Source organism: Centruroides sculpturatus, unplaced genomic scaffold (assembly GCF_000671375.1).
Source record: "Centruroides sculpturatus isolate CEXI.00-Female unplaced genomic scaffold, Cexi_2.0 scaffold105, whole genome shotgun sequence".
Classification (NCBI taxonomy): domain Eukaryota; kingdom Metazoa; phylum Arthropoda; class Arachnida; order Scorpiones; family Buthidae; genus Centruroides; species Centruroides sculpturatus.
Window position 1 is genome coordinate 165,904 of NW_019384622.1, and position 27,794 is coordinate 193,697.

Below are 27,794 nucleotides of genomic sequence, written 5' to 3' on the forward strand. Positions count from 1 at the left end.
ACATAATTTTTAACATAAAATTTCACAAAAGACAGACATTGGTTTATACCAATGTCTGTCTTTTTTGCAGACTGCACAAAAGGCAGACATTGGTTTATACCAATGTCTGCCTTTTGTGCAGTCTGCAACTGTAGAGGAATCTAGACCCAAAATACATCTTGCAGAATGACTATCACAAAGATTTGATTTGTCAATCTGAGTTAAGTACATTCCTGTATGATAAGTCCTGAAATTATAAATGTACTACATGATTTAGAAACACATGTTCTTTATGTATTTACAGTAATAATTATCTGATAATTAAATATACAAATTTAACAATTTGATTGACAGATTTATTAATAAACACGGAAAATGAAGATAATCTAGAAATAGGTCTTCTAAACTCATCTTTTTTATTCATTTATGACTCAATAATAATAAAAAATTTAATTATTATTAAATCTTCATATCAGCAATAAAATGTTATATTTAATTCTTTGAAAAAGCTATTTAGTAAATGTTCCTCTACTTATAAATATACATAAACAATATGTTCCATTTAAAGCATATCACTATTAAAAAAATTTTAAATAAAATTAATGAACAATAAACTACTAAAAAATTTTTTTCCCCTCAAAACTTAATATATTTAAACCATTAAAATGTTAATTGTTCATTTAAAGTATTTAAGGATTTTGATAAGAATATAGATTTATATTTTTTTTTATAATTAACAAATATACATAAACAGAGATTGTAAAAATTAATCATAAAATAAGATTAATTTTAAAATCATAATGCTTAGAAATTACACTGACAAGTGATAGTATAATCATCCTAAATATATTCAGTTTTTCTAAAATAAAAATTTAAAATTGGCAGATGTTAGATTAATTTTTAGCCATAAACTTAACACATTTACATTTCATAAAAATAATAACAAATACAGATAAATTGACAGTCATGAGCTGTCACCACTTATTAATATGGGGGTCTGAGTAACAGCTACTACTTTAATAACAAATTATATACAAATATTTTATTACTATGTAAAGTAAAATTAATTTATAAGTAAGTATATTGGTATTGAGACTTGTTGCAGATATATGTTTCATAAATTAGTTTCATAACTGACAATACAAAAATTCAAAATAAAACATTTAATAAGTACTTTTGCTTGTTACACTCAAGCTTTTTTAGAATATTATGAAACTTAAAATTAATTTATTTTAATTAAATTAGATATATTTTATGCTATTAAGGAGAATGCAAATGTGTTATATATATATATTTAAGAAGTCCTTTCTTTTAACATCAGTTTATGCTATCTTTGCACAAGAGCAGAACTATGATCCATAGTTTTTTCAGATTCTTTGCATAATCTGCACTTTGCATCTGTGGGTGATTTTATAATTTTCACTTTGATTGCACTTGTTTGAATGACCTGTTCCTTGGCAGTTACAATTAATTTCTGAATTTCTTTCTTATAGTTCCTGATGTTGCTCAAATTTGATATGAACATCTTTCAAATGTTCATATCGAATTTGAGCAACTTTTCATTAAAATCAGAACAGATAGCAAATGACAGTTAATGATTTCAAGTTATTTGGGAAGTCTTCTTGTCAGTTCCATATAATTTAGACCAGATTTTAGCACTAGAACTGAGCTTAATGTGTAAAAAAAGAGTAAATATAGTTAAATAAGAGAAAGAAAGAATGGAAACTAGGTGTCTTGACATGATAGATTTGTAATGAATTAACCTTGAGTGATAAAATAATTTGATGACTTTTATTTAAGCTGATATTTCAATTAAACTAAAGTAAGTTTTCAATTTCAAAAATATCAAAATTAAAATTAATCAGAATCAAAATAAAAAATTCAGAATTCAAATTAATCAAAATATAAAGAATAATTTTAAATTTGTTGAAAATAAAATAAATGTTTGCATTTTATGTGTAAAATAAAAATAATTTACTATGTAGTATGAAAACAATGTCATTTTTAAAACAAAATAAATTATTCTTTCATCTGATTTGTTTGCTTCTCAATCAAAATAAGAGTAGTTTTGTATGGCAGCATTTCATCTGTAGTTACCTGTACATTAATATTAGAATTATATTACTATACAGAATTACAATACATTAATACGTATTGTAATTCCTGTGGAGATTTCAGTTTCAATTATTGGTAATTCAGACTATCAAAAATATATTGTAACTAATAAAAGATACTAATTTAACATTTAAAATTTTAATTTATTTATATTTTTTTTCTAAAAATGCAATGGAAATTGATTTATGAAAAAGTAATAACTATAGTAGTATATATTTTTTAATTCTGGTTATTTATTTTCTTAATTTATATCAATATTTTAAAGTAATTTTTCACAATTTTTAAAATTTCTAAATTTAATAAACAATACTTAAATTGTAAACCCTAGTAATTATACTGAAGCACTAAAATTTTTGCACTGGGTCATCCACTCATTTATTAGGATTTATACATCAACTACTCAGTTCCTTATACAAATATTTCCGGATTTGTTTTTATAAATATAGTAACGAATGGTTACTATATTTATGATATAAAATATAGCTTTTTAAATAGCACATGCATGACATTTTAAATATTCATCTTTGCCAAGTTGATTATAGCCAAGGACTTTATAAATATAGACTATTAAATGAGAAATGAACTTTAAATTGTTTTATGTTTATAAAAGTCTAGAAAGTCAAAGTCTTAACTTTGACTTTCTAGACTTTTTTTAATCATTTTATGAAAGTTTATTAAGATTTTTATTAAGTTTTTAATATTTTGAAATTCAGAAAAATTTTGCTAATTAATATCTAAATAAAAAAGTTTTTTTTAAATATCTCAATATTGACTTTTTGTTTTTTCCAGTTAATTTTTCCTTATTTGAAATTAGAATGCCTTTATTTTGATCTTGGTTTACCTTATCGTGATCAAACCAATGATCAAGTGACGTTTGATGCTGCTTATGCTATCTTAAAGCATAATGTTGGAATTAAATGTGCCACAATTACCCCAGATGAAGCCAGAGTGGAAGGTAAATTAATTATTTTTATATACAACTATTTTAATTATTAAATATTTGCAAATTAAGAAGACATGAAAAGTATTATCGATACCAAATTGAAAAATATTTTTATTGAACTATTTTTAATTATTAAACTGAAATGATATTTTGCAATTTTTTTTATAATACAGTAAGACTCCGCTTAACACTGCCTTGATTAATGCTGATTCAATATAACGCGGTCTGCTCGAAGCCTAAAAAATGCTAAAAATATAGGCTGATTCAAATTAACACGGTATTTCATTAATTCATATATAATATGATTATTTCCAAACACAAACCAATCAGCAAAAGGCAGCAACTCATTGTAGCGCTGTACATTGTTAAAATAAAATTATAATATGAGGTTCAGCTGCTATTCTCCAATTACCTATTTTGTTTTTACAAAATTTGTATCATTTTCAGAAACATGTTTATAATTGTTATATAGAAATAAAATTATTTTTTATTTTAGATTATTTTAAAAAAATTTTTAATCAATTAAGTTATTTTATACTAGTTTATTTAGTTGATGGATAAAATGTTAGAAGATTTTCCATTTTTAATATAGTGGAATCATTCTTTTTATTCAATTTAAAAATCTTTGTTAATAATTTTGTAACAGTTACATTGTTTTATAATAAATTTTTCTAGTATGATATGAAATAAGTATTTTTTTTTATTACAAATATGTTAAAATAATCTCAATTTGCATTTAATAGACAACTTAAACATTTTAATATTTATTTTGATGAATTTTTATGGAANAGTTTTTTTTAAATATCTCAATATTGACTTTTTGTTTTTTCCAGTTAATTTTTCCTTATTTGAAATTAGAATGCCTTTATTTTGATCTTGGTTTACCTTATCGTGATCAAACCAATGATCAAGTGACGTTTGATGCTGCTTATGCTATCTTAAAGCATAATGTTGGAATTAAATGTGCCACAATTACCCCAGATGAAGCCAGAGTGGAAGGTAAATTAATTATTTTTATATACAACTATTTTAATTATTAAATATTTGCAAATTAAGAAGACATGAAAAGTATTATCGATACCAAATTGAAAAATATTTTTATTGAACTATTTTTAATTATTAAACTGAAATGATATTTTGCAATTTTTTTTATAATACAGTAAGACTCCGCTTAACACTGCCTTGATTAATGCTGATTCAATATAACGCGGTCTGCTCGAAGCCTAAAAAATGCTAAAAATATAGGCTGATTCAAATTAACACGGTATTTCATTAATTCATATATAATATGATTATTTCCAAACACAAACCAATCAGCAAAAGGCAGCAACTCATTGTAGCGCTGTACATTGTTAAAATAAAATTATAATATGAGGTTCAGCTGCTATTCTCCAATTACCTATTTTGTTTTTACAAAATTTGTATCATTTTCAGAAACATGTTTATAATTGTTATATAGAAATAAAATTATTTTTTATTTTAGATTATTTTAAAAAAATTTTTAATCAATTAAGTTATTTTATACTAGTTTATTTAGTTGATGGATAAAATGTTAGAAGATTTTCCATTTTTAATATAGTGGAATCATTCTTTTTATTCAATTTAAAAATCTTTGTTAATAATTTTGTAACAGTTACATTGTTTTATAATAAATTTTTCTAGTATGATATGAAATAAGTATTTTTTTTTATTACAAATATGTTAAAATAATCTCAATTTGCATTTAATAGACAACTTAAACATTTTAATATTTATTTTGATGAATTTTTATGGAAATAAACTAATAAAATATTGAAAATTTTCAATATTTAATTACAATTTCTTTTTATAAAAAATCTTTTTATCAAAATGAGTAATAAAAAGTTCAATTTTTGTTAATTACATTTGCTCTTGTTTACTATTTAATTTTATTATTTTAAAACTTTTCAATATTTATTCATACAATCAATTTTAGAATTTAAATTAAAGAAGATGTGGCCAAGTCCAAATGGTTCCATAAGAAACATTCTTGGTGGCACTGTTTTTAGAGAACCAATAATTTGTAAATCAATACCTCGATTAGTTCCTGGATGGACAAAACCAATTGTTATAGGCAGACATGCTCATGGAGATCAGGTAAAAAAATTTTAAATTTTACAAATCCATAATGAACAATTTTTTGTTAATATAACATAATTACTTTAAAACTTTATTAATTTTTAATAATAATAATAATAATAATAAAACTTTATTAGCAAAAAGAAAGTACCCTGTTGCCCAGGAGCAGGGCAAGTACAAATATAACAGTAAATAATTTTTCATACAAACATTAGTCTGTTAATTTCAACATATTTTTTATTAGTTATATTCTAACAAATCATAAAATTTAGTTGGTAATTTCTTAATTACAATTTTCTTTTAATAATTTTAATAACATAGTTATATAAATTATATAGTTCCATCTTTGATAGTGTATTTAGGTTTTCTCTAAAATCATACATTGGGCTTTCCTGAATTGTGTGTGATATTTTATGATTCTCATATTTCTATAAGTTTCTTACAAGCCTTTAATATATGTATTATCAAGAAATCACTAGAATTTCACCAATAGCAATTTGTGTAAAAAAAGTATGGTTTCTCATAAATAATGAATTTTTGTTCATTTGCAGTTGAGCAATTAATCTTTTACAATGATTCCTATAGATTTCTTTATATTTGGTTGAGATAAAAGTGTGTTCATAATTTTTAGATACCAAGATTGGTAAGATTCAATTAAAAGTGGTACATGTATCAAAAGCTTTTTCAATATATATGAAAACCAATGCTCATGCTTCTTATGCTTTTTTATTAAATGAAGTTGAATTAATAACAACAACAGAAAAATAGTCAGTTTTGTTTCTCTATTTCTTACATATGCGTATTGAAATTTAGATTCTCAACCCATTTCTTTAGTTTTTTGTTGAAATTTTTTAGTTGAAATTGTCGTCAAACATTTTCTTATAGTTGAAAGGAGATCTATTGATCAATAATTTTTGGGAGATGATTGTCTCTGTTTTTAAATATCATATAAAGCCAAACAGAATCTCATGAACTTGAATAAGATAGAGCATTATATATTGACTTGAATAGATTAATTAACTTAATTGTTGCTGAATGGCAGTAATAGTTTGAGAAATTCAGTCAGAATGTGATCATTAATCAGTGATAAATAAATATGCATGTTATTGAGTTGTCTAATTCTTGTATTGTAAAGTTTGAATCCAGATATTATTGACTAACCTGAAATTTAATTGAACGAATGAAATTCTAGGAAAAATACAACTATGAAAATTTAACTGTATATCAAAATTTTTTCTGGAAGATTACTGCTGGAATTAATATTGAAATGAAATTTGCAAATTGTTGACCAAAAGAATTTATTATTCTCTCTATCTTTAATCAAAATTATTGAACATACAGAAAATCAAATTTATAAAGTATTGTTTTTTCTTAGCTTTAAGTAAATTATAGGGATTTTTTTTAACATTTTTATAATTAAGATGATTTTGGTTATTTGAATTTTTATTGAATAACTTTAGATTTTGCTGTTTATTAACTTTATGTTATGACAACATTATTACTATAACTTGTCTCTTATTAGATGTATTAATTAAATCTGACAACTATTCTATAAATCTGTTATTGAGGTATTTGATATTTGATCTGAATTTTTTAATAGTATGGAACTTAATTCATTTGATTTATCTCACAATTTTTGTGGACTTAGATCTTTATCCATCTGTGAGACAACTTCTATGAATCTTTATCCATCTATGAGTTGAAATCAGTTACTAGTTTAGTAGTAGATAATAAGAAAGATCATCCCACTTTTTCAATACTTGATTGACTCAACAGAGGTCCTCCATGTTTTGCCCAAGATCTTTGTTAAAAAACTAGAGTTAGGTTCCAATCCAGAAATGAATAAAAAATTTGTATTAGATTAATAATATCCTCTTTTCCTAGTTGAATACATTTAACATGCACAAACATAAAGAATTCCTTCATATTACTGAAATCTGAAAGAAATGTGCTAGCAGTTTTGGAGCAACCAGCCTCCAATTTTTCTATTAATGTAATTATTAAAAATTATATTCTAGATATAATTTATATTAATTGAGTAATTCTGTAATATTAGATATAATAAAATATATGCAAATCTAGAATATAGTATTAATCTGCTTTTAATAAAAGACAACAAAATTTTTAATGTTTTAATATGTTATAATGTTTGAATTTATAAATTTAGTTTAATTAATTGTTTTTAAATTTACAGTATAAAGCAACTGATACTGTTATAACTAAACTAGGAAAAGTAGAATTAATTTTTACACCAAATGATGGTGGACCTAAAGAATCATTAGAAGTATTTAACTTCACAAAGACAGGAGGAGTATCAATGGCAATGTATAACACAGATGAGGTTAGTATTAATTAATTAATAAAGCAGTAAAATTTATTCAAATATTTTATTTAAATGATATTTGCCTTCTTTTCTTTCATTTAGTATCAAAAAATTTTATTTAATATTAAAATTGTGTTTATATATTATATTCATTTTTCATTTTGAATGGCTTGATTTATTTATTCATAACAAATAATCAGGTACAGAAGTCCATATTTTTTATTATCAGAAATATTTTTAAATCAACCTCATTTATTATTCATATTTATTTTAATTTATCATAATATTTCAAATATTAAATTTTAATATCAAATAGAATAGTATTACAAAATTTTTATAAAATAACATTTTTTTTAGAAATCTTAATAATGAACCACTTTCAAACTTTTTTTACACCAGCAGTTTATTTTTCTCACTAACAACAATCCACTAAACCTTTTTATAACAGTGTTGTGTCCGTAACAAACTTCACTAACGTTTTCGACCTCCACTGAGGTCTTCTTCAGGTGGTGATTAAAGGGTGTCTCCTCTTGACCGTTGGAATGATGACGCCCGAGATGTAAATAATGCGTTTCACCCCTCCACTTGTCCCAGTTCAAATTCTTCGAATAAGTATCTCCACGCCTGCGCGATCGTCTCTCCGTCTTTAAAGTTGGTGCAAGTGCCCCAATGTTGGCTTTATAAATCTCCCAGGCCTCCAGGTGACGGATGTGATCAATGTGAAACGCCTGTCTGATTACTTTGGTGTTTTGGAAGTCCGCCCGAATTTCAGGGTCGGTAACGTAGGCTGACAAGGTGGTGGTTGTGGTCCTGTTATTTTTAGATTCCATAGAGATTTAGTTTACATTGGCTCCACCATCTGCTCAACACAAAAACGATTGCGTGAACATCAATCGGATATTAAAAATAACAGGCACACCACTGCTTTGTTTGTGTTTATTATCTTCCCTATTGATTATCCAGTTGTTGATTATGCACTTGCTATAGCCATTCATTAAATATATTTTTATAACCTCTTGTATTTCAGTTGATTTATCAATTACATTGGTGGCTCGTTGAGTGATTTTATCAATGTACATGTAAAAAATGCTTTTCTTGATATAATTGGGTAATTCAGATGTGAAATGCATAATGCTATCAACAGTATCTGGTTTTTTGTATTTTTTTAAAGGTCGCATCAACCAAAGCCGAATATTATCAGGCTAGAAATGGTTATAATATTAATAAATTATGAGACAATTTGGCAATAGAATTAGGCGTTTGGTCTGGGTAGTGTAATTGACAATGCATCTGCACAGTAAGTAGGAGTTGTGGGTTTGAGTCCTTCTCCGGGTCAATTCTTTTCTTTCAGTAGTTCTAAATTATTTAATTAAAATTATAATTATTAAATTTATCAAGAGATGGCACCTAACGCCTAACTCTATTGCCAAATTGTTTCATAATTTATTAATATTAAAGCCATTTCTAGCCCGATAGTATTCGGCATTGGTTGGTGTGTAGCTTTATAATATATCGGGTTTAGTGATGATGTTTGTTTATATATATATGCCTTGCTGGGATTTGCTATACTGGAAGAGGAGATTGGATTGAGGTTCGGGTAGCGTAATTGGCAATGCATCTGCACAGTAAGCAGGAGTTGCAGGTTCGAGTCCCACTCTGGGCTGATTCTTTTCTTCCAGCAGTTCTAAATTATTTAATTAAAATTATATTTATTAATATTATAGCTGTTTCTAGCTTGATAATATTCAGCATTGGTTGGTGTGTAGCTTTATAATATATCAGGTCTAGTGGTGATGATTGTTTTTTAAAGGTTGTCTTGTCGTTATGTCTAGTGACTAGAATATTTAAGGATGGTAACTGGCAGTTATTTTTGGGTTCTAAATTAAATTTAATATCTGTGTCTATTTTGTTTACATGTTCCAGAATTTGATTAGCCTGTATAATATTGTTATCATATACCACAAAGCAATCATCAATGTAGCATTGCAGTTCTATAATACCTTTAATGTTGGCAATCTCTTTGTACTTAGTTCAGCTACAATGGGACCTATTACAGAACCCATCAGGATACCATTATTCTGTCTATAGAACTTTCATCGCTTATAAAGGAATTATTTTCTAATACCATAATTACCATGTCTATAATCCATTAGTGACATATAAGGCTTTTCAGTGTTTCTAAAATTCGGTTTTGTTTTATAGACATGTTGCATATGTCCAAGGAGGCTAGTCTAAAACTAGGTTTGAATGCTACAGTTTTCAATTTTTGTATGAAGCAATCAGTACTCTGTATGCTGTAAGGTGATTTTTCTATGGTGTTTAATTTTCCTTTAAGATAAGCTCTAGGTTGTAAAAGATATAGCCTTTTATATCGACCAGAGATCTATACGAAACAGGATCTTTGTTTTGACTCTGTATGAAAACTTCAGTATTTTGTTTTCTGCTTTTAAAATAAAATGTTTTTCAGTTTGGTTAATTAAGTTTTGTTTTTCCAGTTTGTCAACGATTGCTTTTAATTTTTTGTTTGGAAATAAAATGTGATTTTCTAAGGCTGGTCTTTTGCTGAATGATGGTGTAATAAGTCTAGTAGTAAAGAAAAGCCAACATATTGTTTATAAATTTAATCTGTTCTATGTTTGTTTTGGAAGATTTCCTCAAATCCATTATAGGACTTTTATGTTTGTTCTCCTGTGTTATTTTATATTTTTGAAATTTTCCTGTATTTCCTGATATTTTATCACTTTCAGACCTACTTTGATCTCAAATCTTAATTTTAATATAATACTAAATAACAAACTTTATGTAAAACATGTTACAATTTCATCAAGATGAACAAGAAATTTTGCATGATGTGCAAAATTGAAAAATTAATCATATTCAGCAGTTCATCAAAATTATAATTTTTATTTGAGTATTTAGTTATAGCTGAACTACAATTGTGATTTAAATTATTACAGAGAGATGGCTCCATTAGAAAAATTATTTGATAACCCATCAAGGAGACTTCATAGTTTTTACTTATTAATTAATCTAACACTGTTTCTATATTTATTAAATTCAATAATGAAATTTAATCCTTTTTAATAAAGTAATTTTTTTGTGATAGAATTTTGAATACTTCATTATTTTATAAATTAAGTCTACATTTACTGTATTTACTTACATATAAGACAATTTTGCATGTATATTTATTTTAATTTATCATAATATTTCAAATATTAAATTTTAATATCAAATAGAATAGTATTACAAAATTTTTATAAAATAACATTTTTTTTAGAAATCTTAATAATGAACCACTTTCAAACTTTTTTTACACCAGCAGTTTATTTTTCTCACTAACAACAATCCACTAAACCTTTTTATAACAGTGTTGTGTCCGTAACAAACTTCACTAACGTTTTCGACCTCCACTGAGGTCTTCTTCAGGTGGTGATTAAAGGGTGTCTCCTCTTGACCGTTGGAATGATGACGCCCGAGATGTAAATAATGCGTTTCACCCCTCCACTTGTCCCAGTTCAAATTCTTCGAATAAGTATCTCCACGCCTGCGCGATCGTCTCTCCGTCTTTAAAGTTGGTGCAAGTGCCCCAATGTTGGCTTTATAAATCTCCCAGGCCTCCAGGTGACGGATGTGATCAATGTGAAACGCCTGTCTGATTACTTTGGTGTTTTGGAAGTCCGCCCGAATTTCAGGGTCGGTAACGTAGGCTGACAAGGTGGTGGTTGTGGTCCTGTTATTTTTAGATTCCATAGAGATTTAGTTTACATTGGCTCCACCATCTGCTCAACACAAAAACGATTGCGTGAACATCAATCGGATATTAAAAATAACAGGCACACCACTGCTTTGTTTGTGTTTATTATCTTCCCTATTGATTATCCAGTTGTTGATTATGCACTTGCTATAGCCATTCATTAAATATATTTTTATAACCTCTTGTATTTCAGTTGATTTATCAATTACATTGGTGGCTCGTTGAGTGATTTTATCAATGTACATGTAAAAAATGCTTTTCTTGATATAATTGGGTAATTCAGATGTGAAATGCATAATGCTATCAACAGTATCTGGTTTTTTGTATTTTTTTAAAGGTCGCATCAACCAAAGCCGAATATTATCAGGCTAGAAATGGTTATAATATTAATAAATTATGAGACAATTTGGCAATAGAATTAGGCGTTTGGTCTGGGTAGTGTAATTGACAATGCATCTGCACAGTAAGTAGGAGTTGTGGGTTTGAGTCCTTCTCCGGGTCAATTCTTTTCTTTCAGTAGTTCTAAATTATTTAATTAAAATTATAATTATTAAATTTATCAAGAGATGGCACCTAACGCCTAACTCTAATGCCAAATTNGAATTTTGAATACTTCATTATTTTATAAATTAAGTCTACATTTACTGTATTTACTTACATATAAGACAATTTTGCATGTAGGATGAGGTGTGACTTTAAAGATCAAAATAAAAAAAAATTAGATTTATTAATACAATTCTAATTTTATTTTGTTATAATCACAAATAAAATATCAAATGCACGTAAATGCACACATTTTCCAACAAAAATTACTAGCATTTTAAACTTTAAGGAAAAATCTTGTAAAATTGACAACATGTAAAGCTGGATAATTGGGAACCTTTTTTGCCAATTCTCAACAGTCAAATCACTCTCCATCGATTACACTTATAAGTTTCTCCAAATTCTGATTTCCTAATAATCATCTGTTTTTTTGGGAATGGATTAAAACTTATATCAGGTTCCCTTGTGATTTTGGAATTTCAATTTGGAATTCAATTCAAAAGCTTTGCTTTTCTTATTGCTATTCATCTTTACTCCTGAAAAAACACAAGAACGATTCAAACAACCCAGATAAAATACTTTTGTTTTTAAACATCAGAAGTTGTGCACCCAGTAAAAAATGCAAATACGCAGTTTACAAAAATTATTGCAAAAACTCAAAGAATTTTTTGCTCATGCATATAGGACAACATAGGTTTTTGAAGCAGTAAAAAATGAATAAAAACCTTGTCTTATATGCAAGTAAATATGGTATATTAGCAATAATGACATTAGATCTTAAATGCACAAAATGTACTATAAAATGGACCTGAGTTAAATGTTAAATGAAAAATTTTGTAGCATCTAGAATTAAATTTATTAAGATAAATATTAAAACGTCAGAAATAAATCTATTTGATTAATATTGGAAGAGAGATGTGAGGTAATTTTTCATATTTGTCTCAAAAAACAAGTAAGACATCAGCTGTTTTTAATATATTAAAATTTCTCTCTGAATGTTTGTGAAAACATTAATAATTTTTAAAATTATTATTTTTATTTTTAATCCACATGTTGATTATATTTCTTAAACATATTGTACTGTACATGCCATTGATTCTTGCATGTGATTTTTTTTATAGCAATTGTGAGAAATTTATTTTAGCTAATTAATATCACAGAAACAGTGACCAAATGATGAATCTTGATTAACATTCATATGACAAACAATTATTACAAAAATGTAAAGATAATGACAAATATGAATGATGGTAGATAAAGATGAATCACAAAAAAAAGTAATTTTTGTCATTGTTGCCAATAATATGAATGCCACTTTATTATAAAAGATTTTTTGTTTTTAATTATACACTAATTATATTTATAAATTACACAATATTTCAGTCAATTAAAGGATTTGCTCTTAGTTGTTTTGAATATGCATTAATGAAGAAATGGCCTCTCTACATGAGTACCAAAAATACAATACTTAAGAGATATGATGGGCGATTTAAAGATATATTCCAAGATATATATGAAAAGTAAGAGAATATGTTAAATTAATTTAAATTTTAGATATTTATGCAATGATTAATAGACAGTTTATCTTTTGATCTTGTAAATATTTAAGTTGTGTTTAGATTATAGTATTGCATGAAATTGAAATATTAAACTTATTATAAAGTAGCTATCTTAGTGTTTATATGATAAAAATAAAACATAAGCTTATGGATTTTAACTAATATAACTGAAATAGTTATGAAAATACAGTGGAAACTTGATATCTGAACTTGATAGGACCGGAGGTTTTTCAGATAAATTAAATTTGGATAATCAAGAAACTTGTTTGCTTTTGTGTTCTGGGTACTGTACATCAAGCACTGTGAATTTAAAGTTTCGTGAACTGTAAATATTGTAATGCAGTTACTGCATTTGAAGATAAATTAATTTACTCAGAATCTAATGCAATGTTATGTGTGTTACTTAGTTTCATGGGGCTATAATTGACATATGATGTAGTAATTTCTAGTTACATGGAGAATTTTGTCTCTATGAACTCATAATATATGCTCTGGTATATACAATGCTACAGGTTCTGTTTTCATATATTTATTTTTATTTCTTGTCCAAACCATTTCAGATAACAAAGTTTCTACTGTAAATCAGAATAATCAGCTGCATTATTATTTATGCATGTTTTAATGTTGTTATTAAATACATAACCAAATGATCACCTTAAATACTCGGGCTATAAATCTGCTATTTTTAAGAATTAATACTAAGTAATTTGCTACTAGAAGTAAACATTAGGTGCCATCTCTTATGTAAATTAGTAATTTTAATTTAAATAATTTAGAATCATCTGGAAGAAACTGGGTGATGCAACTGGCAAGTGGAGGTTGCGGGTTCAAGCCCCTCTCCGGGCCAGTTATTTTCTTTCAGATGATTCTAAATTATTTAATAAAATTATTTAAATTAAAATTACTAATTTACATAAGAGATGGCACCTAATGTTTACTTCTAGTAGCAAATTGCTTAGTATTAATTCTTAAAAATAGCAGATTTATAGCCTGAGTATTTAAGGTTATTGTTTGGCTATGTATCTATATATTATTGGGCTTTAGGTTGTTTAATATAGTTGTTACTAAAATTTAATTGAAATTAAAATTTTCCTACTTAATATATCAGTAATTATCAAATAATTTATATTATACTAAGTTTATTTAATTTTGCAGAACTACTTTAAAAAGAACTTTAGTTTTATAATTATATAACAAAATTTTTTAAACTGTTTGCATTAACTTCCAAGGAACATCATTGTAGAACTACTTTTAAAAAACAGGTTTTTCATTGTATTTAGAATGAATTCAGTTTCTTCAATTAACATTATGTTATAATTTGCTTAGTTCAGTTTAGTTATTTCAGTCAAATGTTAAAATTTTAATCAGTGCATTTATTATACTGTATATTAATTTAGTCTTTTTGGCTAAAATTGTATATATATACTTGGTTTTTATCAATTCTATTTTTTATTTATATTTATATTATTTTATTTTATTTATATTTGAAATATAATTATTATTTTGCAGGAGTTACAGGAAAAAATATGAAGATGCGGGCATTTGGTATGAACATAGGTTAATTGATGATATGGTTGCGCAAGCTTTGAAATCATCAGGAGGATTTGTATGGGCATGTAAAAACTATGATGGTGATGTTCAATCTGATGTTGTAGCTCAAGGTAAAATTATACTTGTAGACCATTCATAATAAATTACATAAATCTAAAATTTAATTTTTATATGCAAAACTTATTTAAAAGTTTTTTAATAACTTACACAATTAAAATTTTCTAGTGACATTCCAAAATAAATGATAAATTTTCATTTCATATACTGAAATAAATGATATTACTATCGAAATAATTTTTTTTTACATTTTTACTACAGCTAATGATTGAGGAGAAATAATTAGGATAAAGTACTTTTATTAGCATTACAAAGAAAACAATACAACAAATTTTAAATTTTTAGTGAATATTTTTGGGCATAAGTAAAATTGTTAATCAGGCATTACTTTTATTGATTTGTTTGGAAAGTTCATAGCGATTTTTAAGAAAAATAAAAAAAACTGTTTTAAAACTAAAAATATACTTTTATTCCATTATGTATGTGCCATTGTTCTTAATGATGTGCTGCCATCTATGAGGGAGCTTCATGATACCCTCTTCATAGAACTTTCCAGTTTTTCCCATGAAAAGCTGATCCATGTGGTTTTTTGCAAGCTTCTAAAGTATTAAAGTTTTTATTATGAAGGGAATTTTGCAGAGAACAGAACAAATTGTAGTCTGACAGGGCAAGGTCAGTATGGGGATGGGGTAAAACATCCCAGCCTAGTTTCAATAATTTTTGGCGTGTTCATAAAGATGTGTGCAGTCTGGCATTATCTTGGTGAAACACAATGCCTTTTTTATTGGCTATTTCCGGACGTTTTTCTTTAATTGCCATGTTCAGTTTATCAAATTGGGAACAATACTTATCAGAATCAATTGTTTGATTTTGTGGAAGCGGCTCATAGTACAGGATTCCTTTCAATCCCACCAGATGGTGACCTCCTTTGGATGAAGACCGGCCATTGGAGTTTTTAATGATGGTTCATTTTTCTTACTCCATGATCGTTTTTGGCTGATATTCTTATAAATGATCCACTTTTCATCACCTGTCACTAAATGCTTCAGAAAAGGGTCATTTTCATTTCATCTTTAAAGAGAATCAAAAATGGAGATGCGATCCAGTAAGTTCTTTTCCATTAAGTCGTGAGGTATCCAAATAATGTAACAATTCACGTATCCAAGCTTCTTTAGATGTTGAAATACAGTACTGTTTGATGACTTCACTATGTCTGCAATCTCTTGAGTTGTGTAATGAGGGTTTTCATCCTCTAATGCTTTGATCTGGTCCTCTTCAATAATGGGAGGTCTTCCTGAACAGGGAACATCTTCAAGGCTGAAATTACCTGCTTTAAATTTTGCAAACCACTTTCGAACAGTTGATTCTATTACAGCACTCCCAGCATAAACATCGCACATTTTTTTTGCTGTTTGTACAACATTTTTGCCTTTATGATAAAAAAAAAAAAAAGAAACAAGTGTCAATAATGCACATTTGCATCCATTTTTGCAGTGAGACAAATTAAACGATATTTGAATAATCTTAACTGTTTTTTTTTTTTTTGTAACGGATGCATCTCAAAGTCATTTTTCATAATATTCATTGGTTTGTACAATTCTAATCATTTTCACATCAGTCAGTGTCTCAACTGTCGGCTATCAAAAATTGCTACAAACTTTTAGAACAACCCAATATATAAAAATTTTGTGTATTTTTATAAAGTTGCAATTTCTGATAAATATTTATGAATATATATTTAAAATGATTTACAGTTTTATACTGTTTCATTTCATAATGTTAATCAGATGAATTTACTATTTCTTTCTTTTTTATACTATAAATTGTGTATACATGTATGTACTGATTTAGAAAATTGTAGTGTTTCATAATCTTCATTATATAGATATAACAATGAATAATTTGAAATATAATAATTCTTAATAATTCAAATTGTTATCAGATGTGTTGTAGATAACATTTTTTTTTGTCGAAAAACACAACATTGCTAGTCAGTCATCAGCCTATGTTTTGCAATAATGATAGTGATTTGCAAACTTTAAGGATCATACCAATAGATATATTTCTCCTGAAATATTTATTACTTCATACTAATACCATATTTTAATTTCTGGAAAGTACCAAGATTACACCTTTAGATATGGAGTTCCAAATAATTTCACTGTTAATATTTTCTGTAAATTCAGATATAGCAAAAAAAATGATATTACATGATTATGGCAAATATTCATTTCTTTTACTGTTTAACAAAATTTCTCATGTATGAAAACATTTTCCAATATCCATTATTAGTGAAGAGTTATAATCAGATAAAATTATATATAATTAAATCTAAAATTATAAATCTATTCTATAATGGGTATAGCTATATGAAACCACTACAGTTCTGTTCTCAGATGATAGCAAATAATGTTCAAGAATTTGTTTTTTCTAAGTAGACAAAATTCTTTTCATAATAGTTTTTGTAGTATACTAGCTTACCCGTCATGCATTGCTGCGATCTCAGAAGAAAGGAAATTCAAGCAAACTCGTTATGATAAAATTCAATTTACATTTTATCATTTTTATTGAAACTTATTATTATTCATTTTCATCGGGAAAACATTTCAAAGTGTTGTTTCAATTCTATTTATTTATTGGAGTGCTTGTGGATACACAATATTTTTTGTTTTTCCGTCTGGTGTGTACACGAATAAATCAGAAGGTTTTCAGACGTGTGAGCTGGAAACATACAGTTGTCCATGTGAGAAGCACAGATTCTCCAAATTTTGCCCACACACTTGCAGTGATTGTCAGAAGTGCGATATTCCCCATTTTTATATATATTTTTTAATCCTTTACAATTTTAATTATTTAATTGCTCTTTCCTCTCTTCCTTGGCATGTTGTGAAATTTCTGATAGTTGGATAATAAACCGTTTTATTGTAATTTGTCTTTTTAAATTATTTTGAGTTGATATTAAAATTTGGAAAAGGGGATCCCTAGATCGATAAAATAGGCGAATTTCCTCCTACAACTTCAGTTGTTGTTCGGGATACAGTTAAGGTTTTAACAAAGTTTGAGCGAATACATAATTAGCAAAAAATAGTTGAAATAAAGTGATTAAACAAAAATGATTACAAATATCGTAAATAACAGTTCACAAATGCATATATAGAGATATTTTTTGGAGGGGGAAATGGTCTTCACAATTTGAAATCGATCAAACACACAGTAAAATGCTCGTATACATGCGCGCCATCTATCGTAGGATAAATGTACTATGCCAGAAACCTTCACGGGAGTGTATTAAACAACTTCCCAAAGTTTCACGGCAATCAGATAAACGGTGTGGTAATGCATGAAGGACAGACAGACACACAGACATACATTCATTATATATATATATAGATTATTTACATTATGGAAACATTTAGAGTATATTTTTAATGTAGTTTTATTGTTGAATCTGTCTATCTCAAACATGTTTATCTCAAAATTTATTTTTTCCCCTGCATTTTCAGCCTAAATTCAATATATTTTCCTTGTTTATCTCAAATAATTTTCTCCTAAAACCTCCATCTCAAATTATGAACTGAAGTGTTTATTACAGTCAAAGTTCAGCAACTACACTTTCAAAGCATAAATTGTAGTTGAGAAACATCTCTTACAATACAGTATGTAGGTTCAATTATCACTGCTTTTCTCTGGTTGGCTATGAGTTTAGTTTGTGTCTTATTGTCTGATGAAAGTCAGCCATCAGAAACTATTGACAAAGTATTTCAGTTAAGATATATCAAAAATATTTTATTTATACCTAATATAGTTATGTACTGTACTTGCTATTGTATTAATAAAATACCATACTGCCAATCAAATGTATTACCTCTATATCTTAAAACCTGCCTATCTCAAATTTTTTTTTCCTCATTCCCGTATGATTCAAGATAGATAGGTTCAACTGTTTATTAATTTCTGTATTGCCTCCTTTGGTAGAGGCACTATTGCATTAAACTTATCTGCATGATTCACAATGTAGAATATTAACACTTCCAACATTTTCATATTTGTAATAAACAAAACATAGATTAATTTACATTTTTAGTATAAAAATTTTATAATGCATGGATAAAGGTTAAAATCTCATTACCATTCTACCTACTGTACTTAAATTCTACTTACTTACCTAATATTTAAAAAAAACAAAAACAAAAATATAGGAGCCAATAAATTTACCTCAATTATTATATATTCAATGTTTAATATATCTAACTTTAATATAACTATTGCTAAATTATCACTAATATTTCAAAGCAGTTTTACAATCTGCTGTGAAATATTAATGATCAAATGAAAATGTTAGGATGAATCAAAACATTTTCATTTGATTTATATCAAAACTGTATATTTAAAATTGTAATATGAAATTTATTAAAATTCTTTAAATCTGTTTCATGATTATATCAAATATAATTAATTTTAACAGTGATCTTTTTTAAAACTTACTTACTTCTCAATTTATTATCTGTGGTGGCCTAACCTCTTGTTGCTTCACTCACTTTACTCATGGGCTTTACCAACTTGTTCCCATTACAGACTATTCATAACAAATATTTCATAATGATTCATCGAGTTCCTTTTTTGAAAGGATTAATGCCTTGAACATCAGTTTACATGATGTTGATTAAGAATCCAGTTTGGTTTTAGATTAATTAAATTGTGCTTTTTAACTTTGTTATTGGAACTTTTATATTATCTCTGGTCACTAAAAAGTTACAACATAAGCAACCTTTAAATCATTTTCAAGATCAACAAGAAAGGTTCCATCCACTTCTCTATGCATGACTTTCTATGTAACTATATTAACATAATTAATATAGCTTCAGTACTTTTGGGAAAAAAGGGTGAAAGGGACTTTTGACTCACCATGTATATATATATATATAGAATAGATATAAATAAATCTTTATTTACTATAAAATTAATATTTAATTAAAATAATATTCTTTCATAAAAATTATTTTAATAATGATATTTATGCTTTTATTTTTAATTTAGGTTATGGTTCATTAGGATTAATGACCAGTGTTTTAATCTGTCCGGATGGCAAAACAATAGAATCAGAAGCAGCTCATGGTACAGTGACAAGGCACTTCAGAGAACATCAAAAAGTAAGAATTGACCTTAAGTAAAAAATAAAACTTGGTAAAAAAATGTTCTGTTAACTTATGAAGTTAGCTTCATATTTATACTGATAATAGTTTCATATAAGGTATGCTGATAAATATTTCAAAAATAGATTAGATTTTCTGTTAATAGTTTTAATTACATCTATAATTATATGAGGGCAGTTTTTTCAAGCTCCGATGGTCCATAAAACAAAGACAAGTGTAGATATCAAAATAAATTTATTACCAAAAGTTAGGTACAAACATGGTTACTTTTCAACATAATCACCATGAAGATTGAGGAATTTGTCATATCTATGGACAAGCTTTTCCATCCCCTTGTTATAGAATGTTGTCGCCAGTGAATTGAGATGGCCTTAACAATGTTGTTTTGAAGATCATCATTAGTCTCAAACCTATGCCCTGCTAGCCACGTTTTCAGTTCAGGAAAGAAGTGGAAGTCTTCACACATTAAAAAGTTCCAAGCTGGTTAGAAGTCTGAAAGGTGGAAGTCTTCACCACCTTTTAAATATCCAGCATATAGCCCCAATTTAGTGCCAAGCGACTTCCACCTCTTTCCTGAACAGGAAAAGTGGCTAGGAGGGCAGAGGTTTGAGACTAATGATGATCTTCAAAACGTTAAAACCCATCTCAAGTCATTGGTGGCAACATTCTATGACAAGGGGATAGAAAAGCTTGTCCACAGATATGACAAATTCCTCAATCTTCACAGTGATTAGTCAAAACATAGCCATGTTTGTACCTAACGTTTGGTAATAAATTCATTTTGTTATTTACACTTTGTTTTTTTCAAGCTCCATAAAAAAAAAAGACGTCTATGTAATAGTTTTATACTTAAATATCAGATTTAAATATAAGCATTTATATAGTTTTTAATAAATTAAATATAAAAACTTCATTTATTGCTTGCATATTAAGATTTTGTTCATAAAACTTAAATTTTCAGGGTAATCCAACAAGCACAAATCCGATTGCAAGTATATTTGCTTGGACAAGAGGTTTGGAGCATAGGGCAAAATTAGATGGAAATAATGATTTAAAGAAGTTAGTATTTCTTTAATTTATACTTTTGACATTATTTATAAATTAATATATTAAAGATACTAACAAAAACACCACAATAAAGAAAAATTATATTTCTATGTTCTCCTTATATTAATGTAATACTAAGTATTAATGTTTATAGGTAAACTTGATTATAAAATTATTTAAAATTAATATAAATTTTTTATAATTAGATTTTGCACAAGTTTAGAAAAAGCATGTGTTGATACAGTTGAATCAGGAAAAATGACAAAAGATTTAGCTGGATGTATTCATGGAATTAAAAAGTAAGCATAAACATTAATTAAATAATAAATAAATAAATTATTATTTAATTTATTGTTAGTTAAATAAGTGTGAATATTAATATGAAAAACAAGTCTCTTTCTTATGAAAATAGAATCATTGGCATCAATTAAGTTTTCAGAAGTAAATGTATAATTTTCTATTCTTTCCATAATTTAAAACTTACTTGAATTTTTTCTTAAATGTTATAAATTTCTAGATTTGTTAAATAACTATAAACAACTACAAAGTTCAAAAATGCATTTTTGCCAGATTGTATCTTTTATCTAAATATATTTGTGCCAGCTCTGATAAATTTTGCAGAAAAACTGATTAAGAATATTATTCAAAATTACTTATTTACTTGCAATATAATAGTAATGTCACTAAGTTTACACATTATTTAATTATAAAACTATACTGTTAATTATTACACTTTTCAATATCTATGAACAGAAATATTTAATTATATTATAGTTAGATAACAAATATAGAAAAAGAAATTCCATCACTTGTTTATGAAAACATTTATTTCAAAAATCAAGATCTATATAAAAAATAGAATAAACTTGAGGTGTATCAGATACCTTCATTTTTATGAAAATGAAATTACTATATATTTTATCAATGTTATAAATACTTCAATTATAAATAATCTTTTTGCTTGAACTCGTTTAATCAATTTTTTTGAAGTATATAAAGAATATAACAAAACTTATTAGAACAAATTTGAAATATAAAATTACATAATACAAACTAATTCTAATTCATATGAGAATATAAATTAGGCTGAAAACATTATGAAGTTTGAATAGAGAATTGCTGTTCCTTGGTGTTGAGTTGTGTCAAACAGTATCAAAGAGCAGCATGAGTACCTTTATTTTGTCAAATAAATCGTCATTAAAACTTTTGAAAAATCATAGGTATAGTTTAAATCAGTGATGTCCAGCCTGCAGGCAGCATGTGGCCCCCTCAATGTTTTTGTGCAACCCTTTTAAAACAGTAATTATCTTGTATAGATTTTTAGTATAATGAAATTTCACATATATAGTTAAATACATTAATATGATGTATAACACATTATCATGTACTGTACACTCAGAAATTAAAACAGTATTAAATATTTTTTAACAAATCTTCAAATGTATTACATATAATATATATGTAGGTACAGTACGTATGTATTTAATCAGTATGTTTACAACAACAAATATTTTTAAATTGGTGTTTTGGTAAAATGAAATTATTTTTCCTTAAATTTACCATATATGTGTAATAAATGTCAAACAGTAGACACATTCTTAAGTTACAACGGTCTTCTGTGTTTCCAATAAATGATAAGAAATTTTATTGTTTTTGTTTTCTTTAAATTTTTTGGAAATAAGTCTAATAAAATTTTAATTAGAATTACACATTTACATTTGCATATAGATATAAAATTTCAAATCATTCCTTATTTAGATTGTTAATGGGTTTAATTATGTTTTACTGTGCAAGTTATTTGATTATAGTCAGCCACCAAGGGGTGTTTCATGTAAAGGTTATGTTCTGTAGGTCATTTCAAAATTGGATGATTGTTAGTTACTTGTTTTCTTTTCTTTGACCTGGCAGCCATTTTTAATAAAGTTATTCTCTTTAGCTGTCTCTGCTAATTAAGTCATGGAAAATGCTTAAGAAATTTTGGAAATTGAGAGAAGAAATTTAAATTTTTATGAATGAAAAAGATCAGAATGTTCCTAATTTTTATGATGGTCAGTGATTTCTAGATTTATGTTTCCTTTCAACTATCACAATGAAATTAAACAAACTTAATAAACAGTTTCAAGGTGAAAATAAATTGATCACAGACAAATTGATAATTGAAGTCTGTGATTAATTATAGAAGCATTCATAGCAAAACTCAAACTTTATGAAAGTCAGTTAAAATCAAAAACTACAATTCATTGTTCAAAATTACATAAATTTAATAGTGACAAAAAACATTTTTCTAAATATGCACAAGAAATTACTAATTTACTAAGAGAATTTCAAGAAAGATTTTCATATTTAAAAATTTATGAGAATATATTTAATATTTTCTTATGTCCATTTGACATTGTTGTGGAATTAGCTCCAACAAATTTGCAGATAGATTTCATAGATCTCCATTCATCTTCTGAATTGAAATATATGTTTGGGGCCAATAACAAAGTTCAATTTTATACAAAATATATCTGTAATGATAAATTCCCTAACCTAAAAAAATGCGATGATCATTACAGCTGCAATGGGAATCACCTATCTTTGTGAATCTTTTTTCTCAAAATTGAAGATTGTTAAATGTAAAAGTCGTAATTGATTGACTGATAAAAATTTTAAAAAACCAATTATGTTGTACAACATCAAAAATACCTGTTGATATTAAAAAATTAAGTGAAAAAATTGAAAAGCAAGTTTTACATTAGAATACATACAAAATACTATATAATTTTATGTTTTGTTGTAAATAAATGTGCGCGGTCCACATTGTACTTTTATTTTTGGTTTTGGCCCAGTAAATAATTTCGGTTGGATAACACTGGTTTAAATAATTACTTAGAAATATAATTTAAAATTTTATGAAACTTTTAAAGCAATCATTTCATTTTCAGAGGTGCTTAAATGTAAAAATTACATTTATTTTTAATATTAAAAAGTCAAATTTTGCATTTCTACTTTTTCTAGCAAAGAAAATGATAAAGATTTTTATCATTTTTAGTAAAAGTTTTAGTATTATTAATAGAACTTTTCTTATGATGATGATAAAATTTTATTATAATAAATACTAAATAATCTTTAGTTAAAATACAAGTTGTACAATGCTTAGTTTATTATAGAATAAGATTTAGGTTTTTGTACTGGGGCTGATTTTAAAATTTTATAATAATTTTAATTTTTTTATTGTAATTAATTTGTGTTTATAATTTTCGGGATAAAATTTATTGCTTATTTTTATTTATTTATTTTTTTTTGTTTTAGCGTTAAAGATGGTGATTATCTATATACTATGGATTTTCTAGAAGCTATTGCTGAAAACTTGGAGAAGGAAATGAAGAAATAATGAAATTTTCTTTAGGAAAATAATTGCAGCTGAACTAAAAAAAAATATAAAAAAATAATCAATACTGTGATCTTACAAATTCAGGATTTAGCAAAGCACTTCTACATATTATTTACCAAATCACTTTTTTAAGAACAATATTAAAGAATTATTTAATATTTAAATTACCTATGGTTAAAATATTTTGTAAACATTTTTATTGCATTTTTAATATTGATCATGTATTGGTTAAAAATAAAAAGTTATAAAATCCAGAAAATATTTTTGAAACTAATGAAAAATTTACTTAATTTATTACATGAAATTTACTTTAACTCTTAAAAGTATATTTAAATTTAGAATATTTAAAAGTTTTTCTTATAAATGCATAAATTGTTTTTAAAGTTTGATGATTACTTTGATTAAGTACTTTCATTGCACTTTAATATTCATTCATGATAAATCAGAATTATGTAATATTCTATTTAAATCCAACTTTATATGCTCAATAGATAAGAATAGTTTTAATAATCTTGCATTTATTCATTCATATTTAGTAGACATGATTGTAGTTGTATTTTTCTATTGAAATGCATTCATCACAATTATGTTTAAATAAATAAACATAAGATATAATTATTAATATAATACATAGTGGTAATGTATATATTGACATTACTTAGTAATATATTATATTATATTAATATTAATGTTATGTATAGTTTTATAATGAATCAGTGGCGTAGTGTAGTGGGGGCGGCACTTTTGGAGGGCGGCAAAATTTCACAAATAATAATAATATCTTATAAAAATTTGAACCATTTCATTTCATATTTTTGTCGCACCTACGATTCGGACCAATTGAAATGAGCATGGAATTTTTCATTACTTATTCTGTGATGAAACTGAATTTTAGTCTTTTAAATTGAGATACCTAAATAAAGGTATGGCGAAATTTTCCTCCGCCTGGGCGGCTGACACCCACACTACGTCGCTGTAATGAATCTATCATAGTTGATAGATTGAAATTTTTTTAAATATTAGAAATTAACAAATTATACATACACATTTAATTATTAAAATACTTGATTAATTGTTTTTTAGAAATATTTTTGAATTCTTATTTTGTTTTAAGGCTGATTGTAGCTTCTTTGGTTATGTATGCAATTGCTAGCAAAACCCAATTATCCAAGGCAGGGGTGGTAAACCTATGGCATGTGTGTTCAAAGTGGCACATAGAGAAATCATCTGACATGAAATGTATCATATGATTTGAGTTCATCATCTGTCCTTTTCAATCATTCTTTCAATTTCACACCTGATAATTATTTTTAGCAATCAGTTTTTTACATTTATTCTAATTAAAACCTATTTGTTTAATTTCTTTAAATATCTTTATTTGAAATCAAACTTTGGCACGCACAAACATTTTGAAGGTAAGTAAGCATACTTACCTTTAAGCTATATGGCATGTGCATGCAAGAAGGTTCACCATCCCTTATTCAAGGTAATGTGGACTGATGCTAGCTTGGATAACTGAAAAATTGGATAAAGAGACAGCTGTGATCATTTCAGATTAAAAATTATGGATATAAAAGATTAACTATCATGCTAGACACCAACCAAAGTCAAATGCTATTGGGCTAGAAATGGCTATATTTCTAAATAAACTATGAAAACAATTTGTCACTAGAGGGAGGTGTTAAGCACTTTAACTTAATAACTTTAATAATTATAATTTTTAATTCATTAATTTTAAATAATTTAGAAATACTGGAAGAAAAAATCGGTCCAGTGTGGGACTCGAACCCACAAACTCCTGCTTTACTGTGCAGATGCATTGCCCGATAGTATTTGGCTTTGGTTGGTGTCTAGCTTTATAGTATATCAGGTTTAGCGATGTTGTTTGTTTATTAACTATCACTTTTGAGCCTCTGTTTTATACTTTAATGAATTTAATCATAGAATACCAATATATGAGAGTGGTTTCTTTTACATCATTTATTATACAGCTAATAAGTACAATAGTTTTAAGGATAAAAGTGTGTATTTTAGTTACAATATTTTCTCACATTGAAATTAAAAGTAAAATGATAAACAGTAACAAAAATAAATAATTTTGCAACACATGTTATTGTTTCAAACTTTCTTTAAAAAGTCCTTTAACGTTTTTGTTTTATAGCGGTTCCTCACTTCTTGCTGCAATGTTCTGCAGCCACCTCAGCATCAAAATACTGGTGGGTGTAATGATGCATTACACCCACCAATATTTATGGCTGCTGTTTAATATATGAAGTACTGTCCTGATGACATTTAGACTGGCTGTATGAGAAATCTTATGTGGATTTTCTATGCAGTCGTCATTCATCTTTTTGTTGCATTACTAGATTCGATTAACAATAATGTCATCACTATGTTCATCATCATTCATCCATTCGTCAATGCCTTATTCAGTTACATCCTTGATAACTAGTAGAGTTTGCCAGGTCTAAGAGAGGTATTTCAGTATTGGGCACACTTTTTTCTTGGTTGACAGAAATATTCCTCTAGCTTTTAACGAGCATTAATTTCTTATCATTATTCCAAGATTCTGCCAACTAGTAAATTACCTCTTTTAAATTAATTTTTTTAGACTTTTTAGGCATTTTCTAAATCTTCTAGATGTTTCAGAAGTTGTTGCCATTAATTGTACTTTGTTTTGTACACCTTGGTGACAAGTGACTGGATAAGAGGTGTTACATTGTGGGTAAGATAAGAGCTTGAATATCTCCACTAACTAGTTCACTTTAGTCTGAATGAGTTGGGTCAAAATGTCTGACTGATTCAGATGCTTATCAAAAATTGAGTATCTTATGTGGAAGATTGTTTTCATTCAAAAATCATTTAATGCTTAGAACAAAATCTTGATTGAGCCATTTTGTAAATAAAAATGAATCCATCCATAAGATAATTTTGTTTATTAATATTTTTAAAAGCTCTTGAGTGTTTTTGGTTTTTTCTTTTTTATTTTGCTAGTGACGGTTGTAATCAGGAGCTGACTTTTTTCTCTAGAAGCAACTGTTTTTGACAGCATTTTATAGTTCAATTTGATTTCATTGCAATTGTAAACTTGTTGCAAACTTAAGTTTTCATTTCCAATTTTGTGTAATTGTACTAAAAATACTACTATCTCTTCTGTGTTACTGACATCTTCCAAGTGATTTTCAACTATTTTTCCCCATAAATTTTAAACAAAAAGTTAAAATAAAACAATTATTATTTTGTTTAAAATTAAATAAATTTTGATTTTTATTTATTTACTTTTCTATTTATTCA

General features: G+C 26.4%; 1 protein-coding gene across 2 annotated transcripts in view; it reads left to right on the forward strand.

The window, feature by feature from the left end:
* The window catches only part of LOC111625498 (isocitrate dehydrogenase [NADP], mitochondrial-like), a 30,052-nt gene extending 5,507 nt beyond the window's left edge, over window positions 1-24,545 (forward strand). Inside the window, exons 3-11 of one of the 2 annotated variants that reach the window (XM_023368646.1) lie at window positions 2,884-3,049; window positions 4,992-5,152; window positions 7,329-7,475; window positions 13,141-13,277; window positions 14,826-14,977; window positions 19,962-20,074; window positions 21,039-21,136; window positions 21,331-21,423; window positions 24,419-24,545. In XM_023368646.1, the coding sequence (XP_023224414.1) occupies window positions 2,884-3,049; window positions 4,992-5,152; window positions 7,329-7,475; window positions 13,141-13,277; window positions 14,826-14,977; window positions 19,962-20,074; window positions 21,039-21,136; window positions 21,331-21,423; window positions 24,419-24,500 (1,149 nt within the window). In that variant the 3' untranslated portion in view covers window positions 24,501-24,545. Of the gene's footprint in view, window positions 1-2,883; window positions 3,050-3,836; window positions 4,037-4,991; window positions 5,153-7,328; window positions 7,476-13,140; window positions 13,278-14,825; window positions 14,978-19,961; window positions 20,075-21,038; window positions 21,137-21,330; window positions 21,424-24,418 lie in introns of those variants that run through there. The other variant, XM_023368645.1, reaches the window with a different exon arrangement.
* The last annotated feature ends 3,249 nt before the right edge of the window (window positions 24,546-27,794 follow it).